This window comes from Canis lupus, chromosome 17, assembly GCF_011100685.1.
Source record: "Canis lupus familiaris isolate Mischka breed German Shepherd chromosome 17, alternate assembly UU_Cfam_GSD_1.0, whole genome shotgun sequence".
NCBI classification, from domain to species: Eukaryota; Metazoa; Chordata; class Mammalia; order Carnivora; family Canidae; genus Canis; species Canis lupus.
In genome coordinates, this window is record NC_049238.1 from 31,481,133 (window position 1) to 31,493,768 (window position 12,636).

The 12,636-nt window shown below is 35.1% G+C and overlaps 1 protein-coding gene across 7 annotated transcripts in view; it reads right to left on the reverse strand.

Annotated features, from left to right (window-relative positions):
• The window catches only part of MAP4K3 (mitogen-activated protein kinase kinase kinase kinase 3), a 187,448-nt gene that overhangs the window by 65,690 nt on the left and 109,122 nt on the right, over positions 1-12,636 (reverse strand). For all 7 annotated transcript variants that reach the window (XR_005372332.1, XM_038561331.1, XM_038561329.1 and 4 more), the window contains 4 exons: positions 9,021-9,076; positions 8,377-8,424; positions 4,056-4,098; positions 2,479-2,551 (listed from right to left, as the gene is read on the reverse strand). Coding sequence is in view for 6 of the 7 variants with exons in the window: in XM_038561331.1 (XP_038417259.1) it covers positions 2,479-2,551; positions 4,056-4,098; positions 8,377-8,424; positions 9,021-9,076 (220 nt within the window). In the remaining variant the exon portion in view is untranslated. The remainder of the gene's footprint in view (positions 1-2,478; positions 2,552-4,055; positions 4,099-8,376; positions 8,425-9,020; positions 9,077-12,636) is intronic.

The window sequence follows — 12,636 nt, forward strand, 5'->3', positions numbered from 1 at the left end:
AGGAAATATTGAGGGGGGGGGGAAACTTCTGTTTATTGTATTTTCTTTCATATTCCCACCAGAAGCACTTGGAACTATGACTATCTAAGCTGAGGCCTATTTAGGTCCTGATATCTGAAAAATAAGTATATAGTATTTCAAAGTTCTCTCCCAAGATCTTGACCTTGTAAAGACCCTCCCCCAAGACCCTACTGGTGATTCCTTGGTTACTTTGCTATACTTTGCTATACTTACTATAAAGATTTATAAAACTTTACAATTATAATATAGCAACATAATCAAATTTGTCTACATCGGTATCTTCTGTACAATTTTGCAGAATTTTACAGAGAAATAACATCTTGTAATAAATGATCTGTAATTTTTAGCTCCACCTGCTTAAACCAATCAACTGCAATCTGGCCTGTTTTCATGTGACCAACACTATTTACTGAGGTATCAGTAATCCTCATTTAGTACTTAACTTATATTTACTATAAAATTGATTGGTAGTTTTTCAGTTTTATTATAATGGTAGAAGTTACAAAAATGAGTGCTTGCTTTTTAAAACTGTATTTATTTGGAGGAAAGTGACTCAAACTTCGTTTTCTTTCTTTTAACTTTCCTACATAGTCTTATTCTAATTATATCTCTATAAATTTGTCTTTGATTTAAATGATTATATTAATTTTCAAATATAAGAATTTTAAGTCCTAAACAACAGTTTTAAAAATAACCAACTCTTACATATCAAAAGAATTACTGAAATAAGTAATTTACAAATATACATTTACAAATATACATTTACAAATATACATTTAATTTACAAATATAATTTACAAATATACATTTGTCTTCCTAGTATGGTTTCAGGAAACTCAAGTAAGTCAGTAAAGTTAAACACACACATACACAACACAATCCTCTAACTTTCAAAATGCTTGTTCTTAAAATCTTTCTAAACTTAAAGTACTTCTAAAAATATTCAAACTACTGTAAGAAAAGTAATTTTACAGTATGTCAGTTATTACTAGATTCCAGCTTGCTGGTAGAAATGCACTATCGGAGAATGAAAGTGCATAAAGCTAATATGCCTGATTTTCTGTGAAAGGTGATGTCCTCCATTCCTCTATAAAAGTATGAGTGAAAGATTCCAGCTAGTGCACTTCTACTCCTGTCAGACTGTACGCTTACCACAGTCAATTGAGTTCATCTCTGAATCGGCTTATTCATTATACTACATAATTATATAACAAATAATATTTAATTGTTACAAAAAACTCATTTGTTATGAAATTAAAAAGAGCAAGTTATTAAAATTAAAGTGAATGCTTTCAAAACCTTATTAAAGACAAGTTTCTAAAGACAAAACCAAAAAACCTGGCAAATTAGTTAAGAATATGACACCTGTAAAAGACTAGAAAGGCCGTAGGCTGTGTAATTCCATTTGTATGACATTCAGGGAAAAGGTAAAACTACAGAAACACAAATCAGATAGGGTATTGCCAGAGGCTAGCGATGAGAGGATAGAATTTACTAAAAGTGGACAAAAGAACACTTCCTTGGGTGCTGGAAACTTATCTTTTGTATCGATTATGGTAGTATTTCTCACCACCACAGCATGCAAGTTTCTCAGTGGTGGGAAAACTGCATATCTAATAAGGCTGAATTTATACCTCATACGTCTGACTTTAAAAAAAAAAAAAAAAGGTCACATGCTTAGTCCAAGTTCTGCACTTTAGAGAAACACAACCCGGGAAATATAGCTGTTGCACTGTGGGTATAGGTCATATTATTAAGATAGAACTCTAATTAGTGGGCCTCTTAAAGAAAAGGCGTTGGTCCTATGGCAAAGAAAATAAAAGTACACTCACATGTGTACATATGTTTAAGGTACATATGTATTAATTTTGAGATTTGCTATTCAATAGATGTTTTTTATTAACTGAGTAACTGCCAACCTTAGTCACTTTGGATGAGAGATCCATTCTGTACTATATCCCTAAAGTTCATGTGGGAAAGACATGATATTAGAGAGATGAAGAGTCAGAATGTTCCCAAAATTTACTTTGCCTAATTCACAGTTTCAGATGCTCCCAATATAGTTCCTACTTTCTTACAAGAGGGGTAACATTAGTTTCTAATCTCTGAAGCTGGAGCTGGAGATCACTTATCATCAACATTTACTAAGTATGTGTAAAACCATGCTGGACCCCAGAGAATCAATGAGAGTTCCTTTATATAGAGGTTCCCAAAAGCCATTATTCATCTTTTTAAAGTCTTTTCCACTTAATGAAAATAAACATGATAAAATGTTCTTTGGCTGTGTAATCCACTCACAAGTGTATATGCCTAAATTGCTTAAGCTACTGATTATCTTCTTAATCTGTTTTAGTCCTAAAATTTTTGACCAGTCTATTTTTTTCAGTAAGTGCTGACTTCAATAATGATAAAAAAAAAAAAAACAAAAAGTTAAATTGTCAATTAAAATACAATTACCAATATGGTGTACCAATGAAAGACTTCCGTTTGGCAATTGTAGCTGTAATCTGTGCAGATACTCCAAAATCAGCTATTAAAAAATAAGAAACATTTAGAAAAGAAAGCAGAGGGAAAGTAAAATTATTTACAATAACATGAGAAGAAACTTTTAATAATTCTTTTCATTAAACTAATTTAACAGAAATGAGATCTTCTTAAATATCACACATTAAAATTTATCACTTTTATGGGTCAGCATTAAAATATCACAAAGTAGTCAGTGTACATCACAGTCAAACAGAATCCCATATATCCCTGCATGAATCAAATGACAACAAAAGTCAAGATCAAATGATTTTGATGAGAAAGAAACAGCTGATAAAATTTTAAGCTGCCAGACTTAATAATATTATAATTTCAAATTCCCAGAACCTGAAATTCAAGGAACATCACTGGAAGGGGCTGTAAGTAATAACATATTCTATTCACTTTCTGTTATATTCTTAATAACGGACATCAAACAAACTAATAAACTACTGGCCAATCTACCCTAGCCTGAAAAGACATCCAAACAGAATATTCGGAAAATCTCACCTCAACAATACATTTCTAATACCAAAACTAATTACTACCAGGTAATTTGTTTTTATGTAGGATTTGTTGCTATTCTTTGAATATGCTGAGTTCTAAATATTTTCTAGTTTTTTAATGGTCATTTCTAAATCCTTATTGACCAAGATACATATTGGAGGTCTGTCCAGAAGTCACATAATACTAACACAAAATATTAAACTGCTGATAGAAACTGTCTGCTAAGCCATCAATAGTTAAATAAATGCTTTTTTCATCTTTAGAGGTGGTTCAGAAAAGTGTTATTATGTGTTAATGTTCAGATACATACTTTTCAATCTGATTAGTCCTATTGTAGGCTACGGTTCAAAATAGTTTTATTTGTGCTTTTATAAATGTGTTTTGAATTCTGATCTTATAGTAGTATGTAATTCAAAACAATTTTATTATTAAATTCTTCATTTAACACCTAACAGCCATGATTTTATTTACAAAAACTACTATACATGTTTCCAGTCTTCAACTTTCAAATTCAGTTATTCTTTAAGAGTTTTGAATTCTATTTCAGTCATAAACAAAAGTTACAAAATAAAAGGTACAGTTTGAAAAAAAAAGCCACATCCAGCATTGATACTACAGTCTTATGTAATTAATACTGTATTTTATTTTAAAAGCTGATGTAAAGGATGTAGGATTCTGGTATAATTGATTTTTTAGCTTTTGTTTACCTTGTCTTTTGGTTACAAAGTAGTTCTGTACAAATTATTCTTACTAAAAGTCACATGCCTCAGGTTACAGTAAAGGAATTTTATCTTTACAACAAATCTGTCATATGTAAAGGGCAAATTATCCCCACTTAAGAGGAACCAGATACAGACAGGTTACCTATGCCCCACAATGAGATTTCCACCTAAAAATATAGAAATGCTGAGGGAAAAAGCCCAGTCCTAACAGAGGAAAATATATATAAACTTACTATGGTCTGGAGTAAATTTGCACAAATGACAAAATTTTAATTTACTTACCCAATTTTACATGACCATTATCCGTTAACAGAATGTTAGCTCCCTTCAAAGTGAGAACATTTTAAAGTAAGAATCATTTTTTCAGATAGCACATATAATAGATAAGATATATATATTTAAAATAATCACAAGTAGCAGCCTTAGAACTAGAAGTACTCAAAATTCAAAGTATCCTCAATTAAAGTGTTACATCATTATATTCACAGGAAAATTTGTCCACGTTTTAGGAAATCATTATAAAATGTTCCACCTTGCAAAAGGCTGCTACTAACACAATATGAATGTTATTATAAAAATGATGTATTAGTTTTCATCTAAATGTTATTTTCTTACTGATCCAACACTGTGACTGCACTAAAATGTGACCTTATATTGGCATTTTCAATTCCTTTTACTGTATTTTAAACTTATTTCCTGTTCAAAAGACCCCCAAACTTTCCTTTCTAGGAATTGATCATTAGTTGAAACAGTGCTGGTGTGGAAGATTCTATCTGGCTATTTACTATCTTAATGTGTCTGCCCACTGTTTAGGCCCACTCAGAACAGAAACAATTAGCCACTGGCCCACCCAATTAAAAATGTTATCTGTCTGCACGACTGTGAGATAACAGAAAATACAGACTGGCTTCTACCCTCGGTTCCTGGCACAGCCCTCTGGAAACCCCGATAATTTCCTAAGTGACAAGAACATTGGGAGCATCTCTTGTTCTAATATATGGTCTCAGACCCTGGTTCCTGACACAGTGTTCTTGAAACATTTGTAATTTTGGGGTGATAGGAGAGTCTTCTGTTCTAACGAACCAACCCTGAGTGGGCTCCTGGATGAGGAATGTCACTGGAAAGACCAAGTCATGATCATAAGCTTGGAATTCTCAGCCCTGCCCCACATTCTCTTGAGAAGGGAGAAGAGCTGAAAATGGGGTTAATGACTGATTATGCCAACATGAGGATGGGGTTTGGAGAGCCTCTAGGTTGGTGAACATGTAGAGGTCCTGGGAGAGGGATGTGTCTGAAGAGGGCATGGAAGCTCCACGCCACCTTCCCACACACCTTGCCCTATATATCTCTCCCATCTGGATATTCATCTGTATCTTTTACCAAATCATTTAATAAACTGGTAAATGTAAATACCTGTTAAAGAGGTTCTGTGAGCCTCTTTAACAGATTGATTGAACCCAAGGAGAGGGTCTTTGGAACCTCTGATCCATATAGCCAGTTGCTCAGAAGCACAGCTGATAACATGGGCTTGCAACCTGTATTGGGCATGCATGTGTGTGTGGTGGAGGGAAGGGACAGTCTTGTGGGAGTGAGCCCTTATCTGTGGGATCTGATGCTATTTCCTGGTAAATAGGGTTAGAATTGAGTTAAATGGGGTCAGAATTGAGTTACATGGTAGGACATTCAGTTGGTGTCACAGAGAACTGCTTGCTGTGGGAGAAAACCTTCACACATTTGGTGACACAAGTGTCCAAAATGTTCTGCATAAGTAAAGATGACTTGTGAAAGAAGCACACAGTAGGGAAGAACTGGGTTTTTTCCCTACATAGAGAGGAAAAAACTCAGTTTTTTCCCATTACAATGCCCTATTAGGCACTTCTACATCCTGACCTGAGCCTAAAGTAACCACTTCATCTTCAATAAGCTCAAAGTTGTTGGAGGAGGTAGAAATACTGTCTCCCAAGGTGTATAGACTTTTCATTTTTTTGTTTTGTTTTGGTTTTTTGCCTTTTCTGTAACTGAATGAGCAAGCAAAAGTAAACTGGCTCTTTAGTCAAAGGTGCCACCAATCATGTAATTGTAGCCTTACAGGAAAAATACTAGGAAACTCCTTCCCACCCAAAAAAAGAGGAAGCTGTAAAAGAGGAAGATATAACATAAGACTGTACTCCCTGATATTACTGCGGCAGTATGGAATAATGGGAGAAAGGAAAAAATGGAGGGACAAGAGACTACAGTACAGATACTTTTTTTTAGAGGGGGCACAAATGGAGAGAGAGAATCTTAAGAAGGCTCCATGCCCAGCAGAGCCTGATATGGGGCTCCATCTCAACCCTGAGATCATGACCTGGGCCAAAATCAAGAGTCAGATGCTTAACCAACTGATATAGCAGGGATTTTAACTTGATGTGGGCCCCTGCTATCTAGATGTCTGCCACAGTCCTCAGCTTGGTCTTTTCCTAGCTCCCGGTTAATTTTCCTAAATTACATCACATCACGTGCATCTGGCCTTTGATGCTCCCCTCCTTCCATCCTTCTGTTCCTCTCTTCCTGAGCAACCAAGTGATATCTTAAGCTGTAGGGTTATAGCAGTAAATAAGAATAAGCTCCAGCTCTCATGAAGTTTACACTGAATAGGAGAGAAAGAAAATCTAAAAATGAATACACACATACACACACAAATGAATGGATTAACAGATGATTCAAAGCCAGGAAGAGATAAGTACTCTAAGACAGGTAAAGCAGGAAGGGAAGGGCTCTCTAAGGCAGTGATATCTGAGCAGAGATCCGGATGAAGTGAGGGTGCATGAGCCATGCCAAATCTGGGAGAAAAACATTCGGGAAAGAGGGCTCACCAAATACAAAGCCTTGGTGCCAGAATGAGTTCAACATATTCCAAAAACATCAAGTTTAGTGTGGCTGGAACAAAATGAGTAAAATGGAGAGGAGTGTGAGATGAGGTCAGAGAGAAAAGCAGGGGTCAGATCATGTATAACCTTATAGGCCATGGTAAAAATCTGGATTTTACACTGAGTATGGTAAGAAGCCAAAGGTGGTTTATAAACAGAAGAGTGACGCACTCTGATTTAAAAAGATCATTCTGGTTGCCAGGTGGAGAAGTGACTGTAGAAACACTCAAGTACAGAGCAGTTAGAAGGCTGCTACAGAAGTGCAGATGAGATAGAATAAACTGATGGCTTAGATCAGGGTAGAAATAGTGGCTACGGGCAGAATTTTCCCAGTTGGGCTCAGATTCTGAAGTTTGGCACACAACTCCTCGTGTAATGGGAGCACAAACCCACCTGGCCAAACCCATCTCCTGTTACTCTCGTAAGTTCTCTTCTCTTCAGTAATACAGTGCAACTTTTCTACTCCCTAAATTGACCCCACACTTTCTGACCTATCTTTGCTGACATTGTGCCCTCTGCTTGGAAGGCACTCCAACCTCCATTTCTGATAAATATTGATCAGTATTTCCAGATTATCTACTTGCGGGTGACATAGTACCTTTCTTGACTTACTCATGTTATGATCTTTTCTTCCTTTGAGCTCCAAAGCTCTTTGCTTATGTCTTTTAAGCGGCTTATAAAAAAAAATACTTAAAGGGGGATACCTGGGTGGCTCAGTGGTTGAGCGTCTGCCTTTGCTCAGGGCATGATCCTGGGGTCCTGGGATAGAGTCCCACATCAGGCTCTCCACACGGAGCCTGCTTCTCCCTCTGCCTGTGTCTCTGCCTCTCCCTGTCTCTCACGAAAAAATAAACAGAATCTTAAAAAAAAAAACTTAAAGGGATCTCAGCAGGTGACCTGACAATCCACTGAAATTTCATACAAAATATGAAGGCATGTGCATAAAGACATTTTTTGAGAAGAGAGTTCATGGCTTTCATCAGAGACTCAAAAGAGCAATAGGATACTCTCGCCCACCCACAAAAAAGTTAAAAACCTTTATGCTAAAGAAAATTTCAGAAAACAAAAGGGGGAGAGAAGCAGGAGAAAAGATGAACAAGGAAGAAGGTAAAAGAAAAATAAATGAAAGAAAAAAATAACTAAGTTGGGAAAATGGCAGTATCTTCAGAAATAACTTTAGGAGTCCCATCACAGCACCTAGTTTTTTACCACAGAGCTAACTAACCCCAGCACATCCAGTGCACCTGCTCTCCTCTGCCAGTTAAATCAAAGACCATTAGAAAATATTACAGTTGAATTTATCTATTTTGAAACATTATTAATGATAGCTCCTTAAGATTACCAAAGTTTATTTTTCATATTAAAGCATAAAATGTTCTAAAAACCCTAACTTGATGGAAGCTAAAGATCTAATCTGCTTTTTACAAGTAAGTAACTACAGATAAGCTAATATGGGTTACTGCAATACTAACCCACAGAGTATACTTTAAAAGGGTGAATTTTATGGTATGTGAACTGTATTTCAATAAAGCTGCTTTAGAAAAGTAATAAAACTCTTAAAAGTATCACTCAATTTTATTATAGTAACATATTTTAGGTAAGAAATTTCATCAAATAGATTAAGACAATATTGCTTAACAGTTTGATTATTTAAAAATGAAAAGAGGTCATTAGCTTAAACATATGATGTATACCTTTATATCTCTGTGCATTTTTCCTTTACTATGAAGATAGTATAATCCCTGGAATTTCAAAAAACAAAAAAACAAATATTAATAAGACTTTACTACAGAGCATACTTCAAAATGTAAAGTGATTAACTGAATAGTAGTTTCTATTTTTTATTTACTCATTACAGAAAGTCTAGTGGTAATCATTAATTTATTTTACTGAAATAGCCTAAAAGACAAAAGAATCAAGAAAATTAAAGGCAAAGCTTAGCTGGAACTACTAATTTTCTTAAGACAAATACTTTTCACTAAACCTTGCAGATAGTTTGAAATAACTTTTAAAAAGTATAAACGCAATTAGCATTAGAATGAGTTTCAATTCCTATACATAATTCCTATTCAATTCCAACACTTAATTACTTTCTTTGGTATTAAGGGGAATATAAAATAATAAATCCATAGCAGTTACATTTTAGGAGGTCATATTATCACAGTGAGGCTTTACAGTATTTGCAAATATAATTTGAGTTTACTACACAATCAAAAATATGTTAAAATCCAAGAGTTTACCAAACTAGAATGCTCAATCTTTATTTAACAGATAATACAGAACAATTAAACACTGAATCTAATAAAGAATGGCAATTTTTAATTAGCACTGGATTTACCTGTAGTGTTTCTCTGCTAACATAAGCAATTTGCAGTTCTGACAGAGGTCCCGTTACTGTAAGAAAAGAAAATTAATATTAATGAAATTAGTCAAGGTATGTTTTTCAGTGAATGATGAAGTTTTATAAGCTCCACTAAGCAAGAGCCTTGATATACCTAAACAACTGTACTAAAATGTAAGCTCCATGAAGGCAGAATTTTTTAAATCTGATTTTCTCATTGTTGTATCCCCAGTATTTAGAACAGTTCCTGGCATGGGAAAGCTGCTACATAAATGTTTGTGGAATGAGTAAGACTGAAGAGGCTTAGCTAGTTTTTACTAAAGTTTTTCTAAAATTGGTATGTAATACATATATTAAGGCTAGTTTTTTGTTATTCTTTAAGGAGGTATGCAGAGGGAGAAGGAATGAGAGATTCTTAAAGCAGGGCTCAATCTCATGACCCTGAGATCACGAACTGAGCCAAAATCAGGAGTCAGACACTTAACCAAATGAGCCACCTAGGGGCCCCATATTACAGCTAGTTTTAAGTCAATATTTTTTTCTTAAAATAATTATCTTTATAGCTATAAAATTAGTATGCTCATTATAAAAATCCAATCAATAGACAAGTTTGGAAAGTAAAGGTCTCTTTCTTAGCCAAATTACTCAAGAACAGGCACTATCAATAGTTTGACCTATAATCTATCAGATGATTTTATGTAGAAATAGATTTTAAATAATGTATATATACATCTCACAGAAAAATATGAATGGGATCATATTACACATAAAATTCTGAAACCGGCCTTTTTCACTTACCATCAAAACATGTAACTCAATCATAATATTTAAATAATGTTTCTCTGTGTGCATCTATCCACTACTGAAGACATTTAAGCATTTTCTCTTTCATTACCAAATCACTTCGGAATAAAGAAATACATTAAGTGGGATAGGCTATTCTAAAAATCGAATTAAATTCCAATGATAGAATCTTTTGCTAGTTAGTAAGTGCTTTGTAAAAATGTTTACTTTCAAATATTTGTGGTATTTTACAATTGTGGAAAACAGAAATCTATTCACTTATATTTTGTTGAGAACAAGTCTTGGAATGAATGCCTGAAGATAAGTCATATAAGAATTAGTTCTTGTGGTTTGTAAACCCACTCTCACTCAGTAAGATGGGCCTCCTTTAGATTTGTTTCCACAATATGGCAAACAATCTGAAAATCCTGAAAGTAACACCTAGAAATGACAGAAAAGAATATTTTAAATAATCTTTTAAATGTCTAAGTTAAGCAGTAAGAGACTTCCCCAGGAGCCAAAAACAAAAGGGAAAATGAAAATCAGAAGGATAAAATGTGAAATATTCTAGCTATCTCTAAGAGGAAAGTCATCTTGGTAAGCTGGGGCTTTAGTTTTATCCACTTCATGGGCATAAAGGAAAATGCCATTCATTGGTCTGTAGACAAAAAGTTAGAACAAATATGCCCATAAAACCAGAACCTTCAAAGGGCCACATCCTCATATTAAATGGTAGACAAGGACAAGGAGAAAAGGATTTTGTGTCATGGCCTGGGATGTGGACAGGGGAAAAATGTCTTCTAGATTGTATCACCATAGGCGGCTTCTTCCCTCAGGTTTAGGGTTCAAACGTATCAGATAAACTGAGGTCTTGGGATCACAGGGGAAAAAAAGAAAACCCTCTGTGGAAGGACACACACTCAAAAGGCATATGGAATTCTCATTGAAGATGATCTCAGAATTTAAAATTTTGGTGACACCTGGGTGGCTCAGTGGTTGAGCATCTGCCTTCAGCTCAGGGCGTGATCCCAGAGTCCCGGGATCGAGTCCCACATCGGTCTCCCTGCATGGAGCCTGCTTCTCCCTCTCTCTCTGTCTCTCTCATGAATAAATAAAATCTTAAAAAAATAAAAGAATTTAAAATTTTTAAATAACTGAAAAGCAATTCATCGTAAATGACATCGAATGTAGAAAACTGTAGAGAACAATATTAAAAGAAGAAAAATGTTCAATAGAAAAGAAAAAAAAAGCATTATGTTGGAACAATAAAAGGTCTAATGTTCTTCAAAAAGAGAAGCAACTCATGAAAAAACATAAATTCAAATGGATCCTCCCCCCCGCCCCCAACACACACACACTCCTGTGGTAGTTTAAAACATGTCCATGAATTCTTTGATAGTTTCCACCTCAAGTGTTGGAATTTAATTCCCTTCCTGAGAATGGTCTGGACAGAAAGGACTTGCTTCTAAAGAACAAAATACGGTGGAAGTGATAGAATACAACTTCTACAACTACACATCATTGAAGGCTTTGTGGCTTCCTCCTTGCTCTTTGGGATCACGTACTCTGGCGGAAGCCAGCTGCAACATCGTGAAGACGCTCAAGCTGTCCTATAGCTAGATCCACATAGTAAAAAACTGAGACCTGCCAACAGCCACCAAGGACCTGAAGCTTTCTGCCAATAGCCATATTAAGTGAATCAACATGAAAGTGAATTCTCCAGCCCTCGTCAAGCCTGCAGATGACTGCATTCCCAGCCAATAGCTAGACTACAACTTCATGAAAGAACTTGAGCTAGATATGCCCAACTAAGCCATTCTTGAATCCCTGACCTTCAGAAACTGGGACATAATATTTGCTGTTTTAAGTTGCCAAATTTTGGGATCATTTGTTATATAGCAATAGACAACTAATACAATTCCCTCTTATAAGAAGATTTAAATTTTAAAAAATCCTATGGAGTGATGGAATTAAGAGCAGTAAAGCAAAATATAAAAATCGGCTTAATGATACCTTAGAAAGCAGAAGTAATAGGAAAAAAGCAGACTGCAAATTTTGCATGACAGATCAAAATATGCTTTGCATACACCTATACAAAAGCAAACTCCCATTAAGCATTAGCTTTATGAGAAAAAAAAACTCCTCTTTCACTAGAAAAGTGACCCAAGTTATACTACTCCCTATTCTATACAGAATGACAACGCGGTAAAAGAGAGAGGAGAAAGAGAAACACAGAAAGAAATGGAGGTATTTGTCTTATGCGGCTGTGCAAGTAGAGAGCTCTGCAGACTAGCCAAACAGGAGTATTACACATTGCCATAAGGAGGTCACCGGGTGGAAATCAGGATGCAGTCAAGAGTGAATACAGACAGATACTGGGTATACAGCTGCTAACCAGTATAAATAAATCAATATTAACAAATTCATATTACTTTGTTACTTCCAACATTTGGTTGAAATGAAATGACAAGAAACATGACAGAACTATTTTTGTAACTAAGCTGGTCTTCTTGCTTCTTAACGAAGAAAGCAGAACCAGACACCTAAGACCAAGCATATATACATCTGATGTTACTTAACAATCCAAGAAACGCTAAAGAAAGGGACGCTTGAAAAACTAAAGATGTAAATGAAGGAATGAAAAATTACAAGAGAATGAGCCACAAATACAAAATGAAGGGAGACTTGAAATCGAACCAATACTTTCTAGAGATGAAAAATACAGTCACCAAAATTAAATCCTAATGGATGTACTAAGCACAGCTGTAACATCAGTGAACCAACTCTAAGATGGTTATGAGTATCCTCAGTGCTCTACTGAAGGATTAAA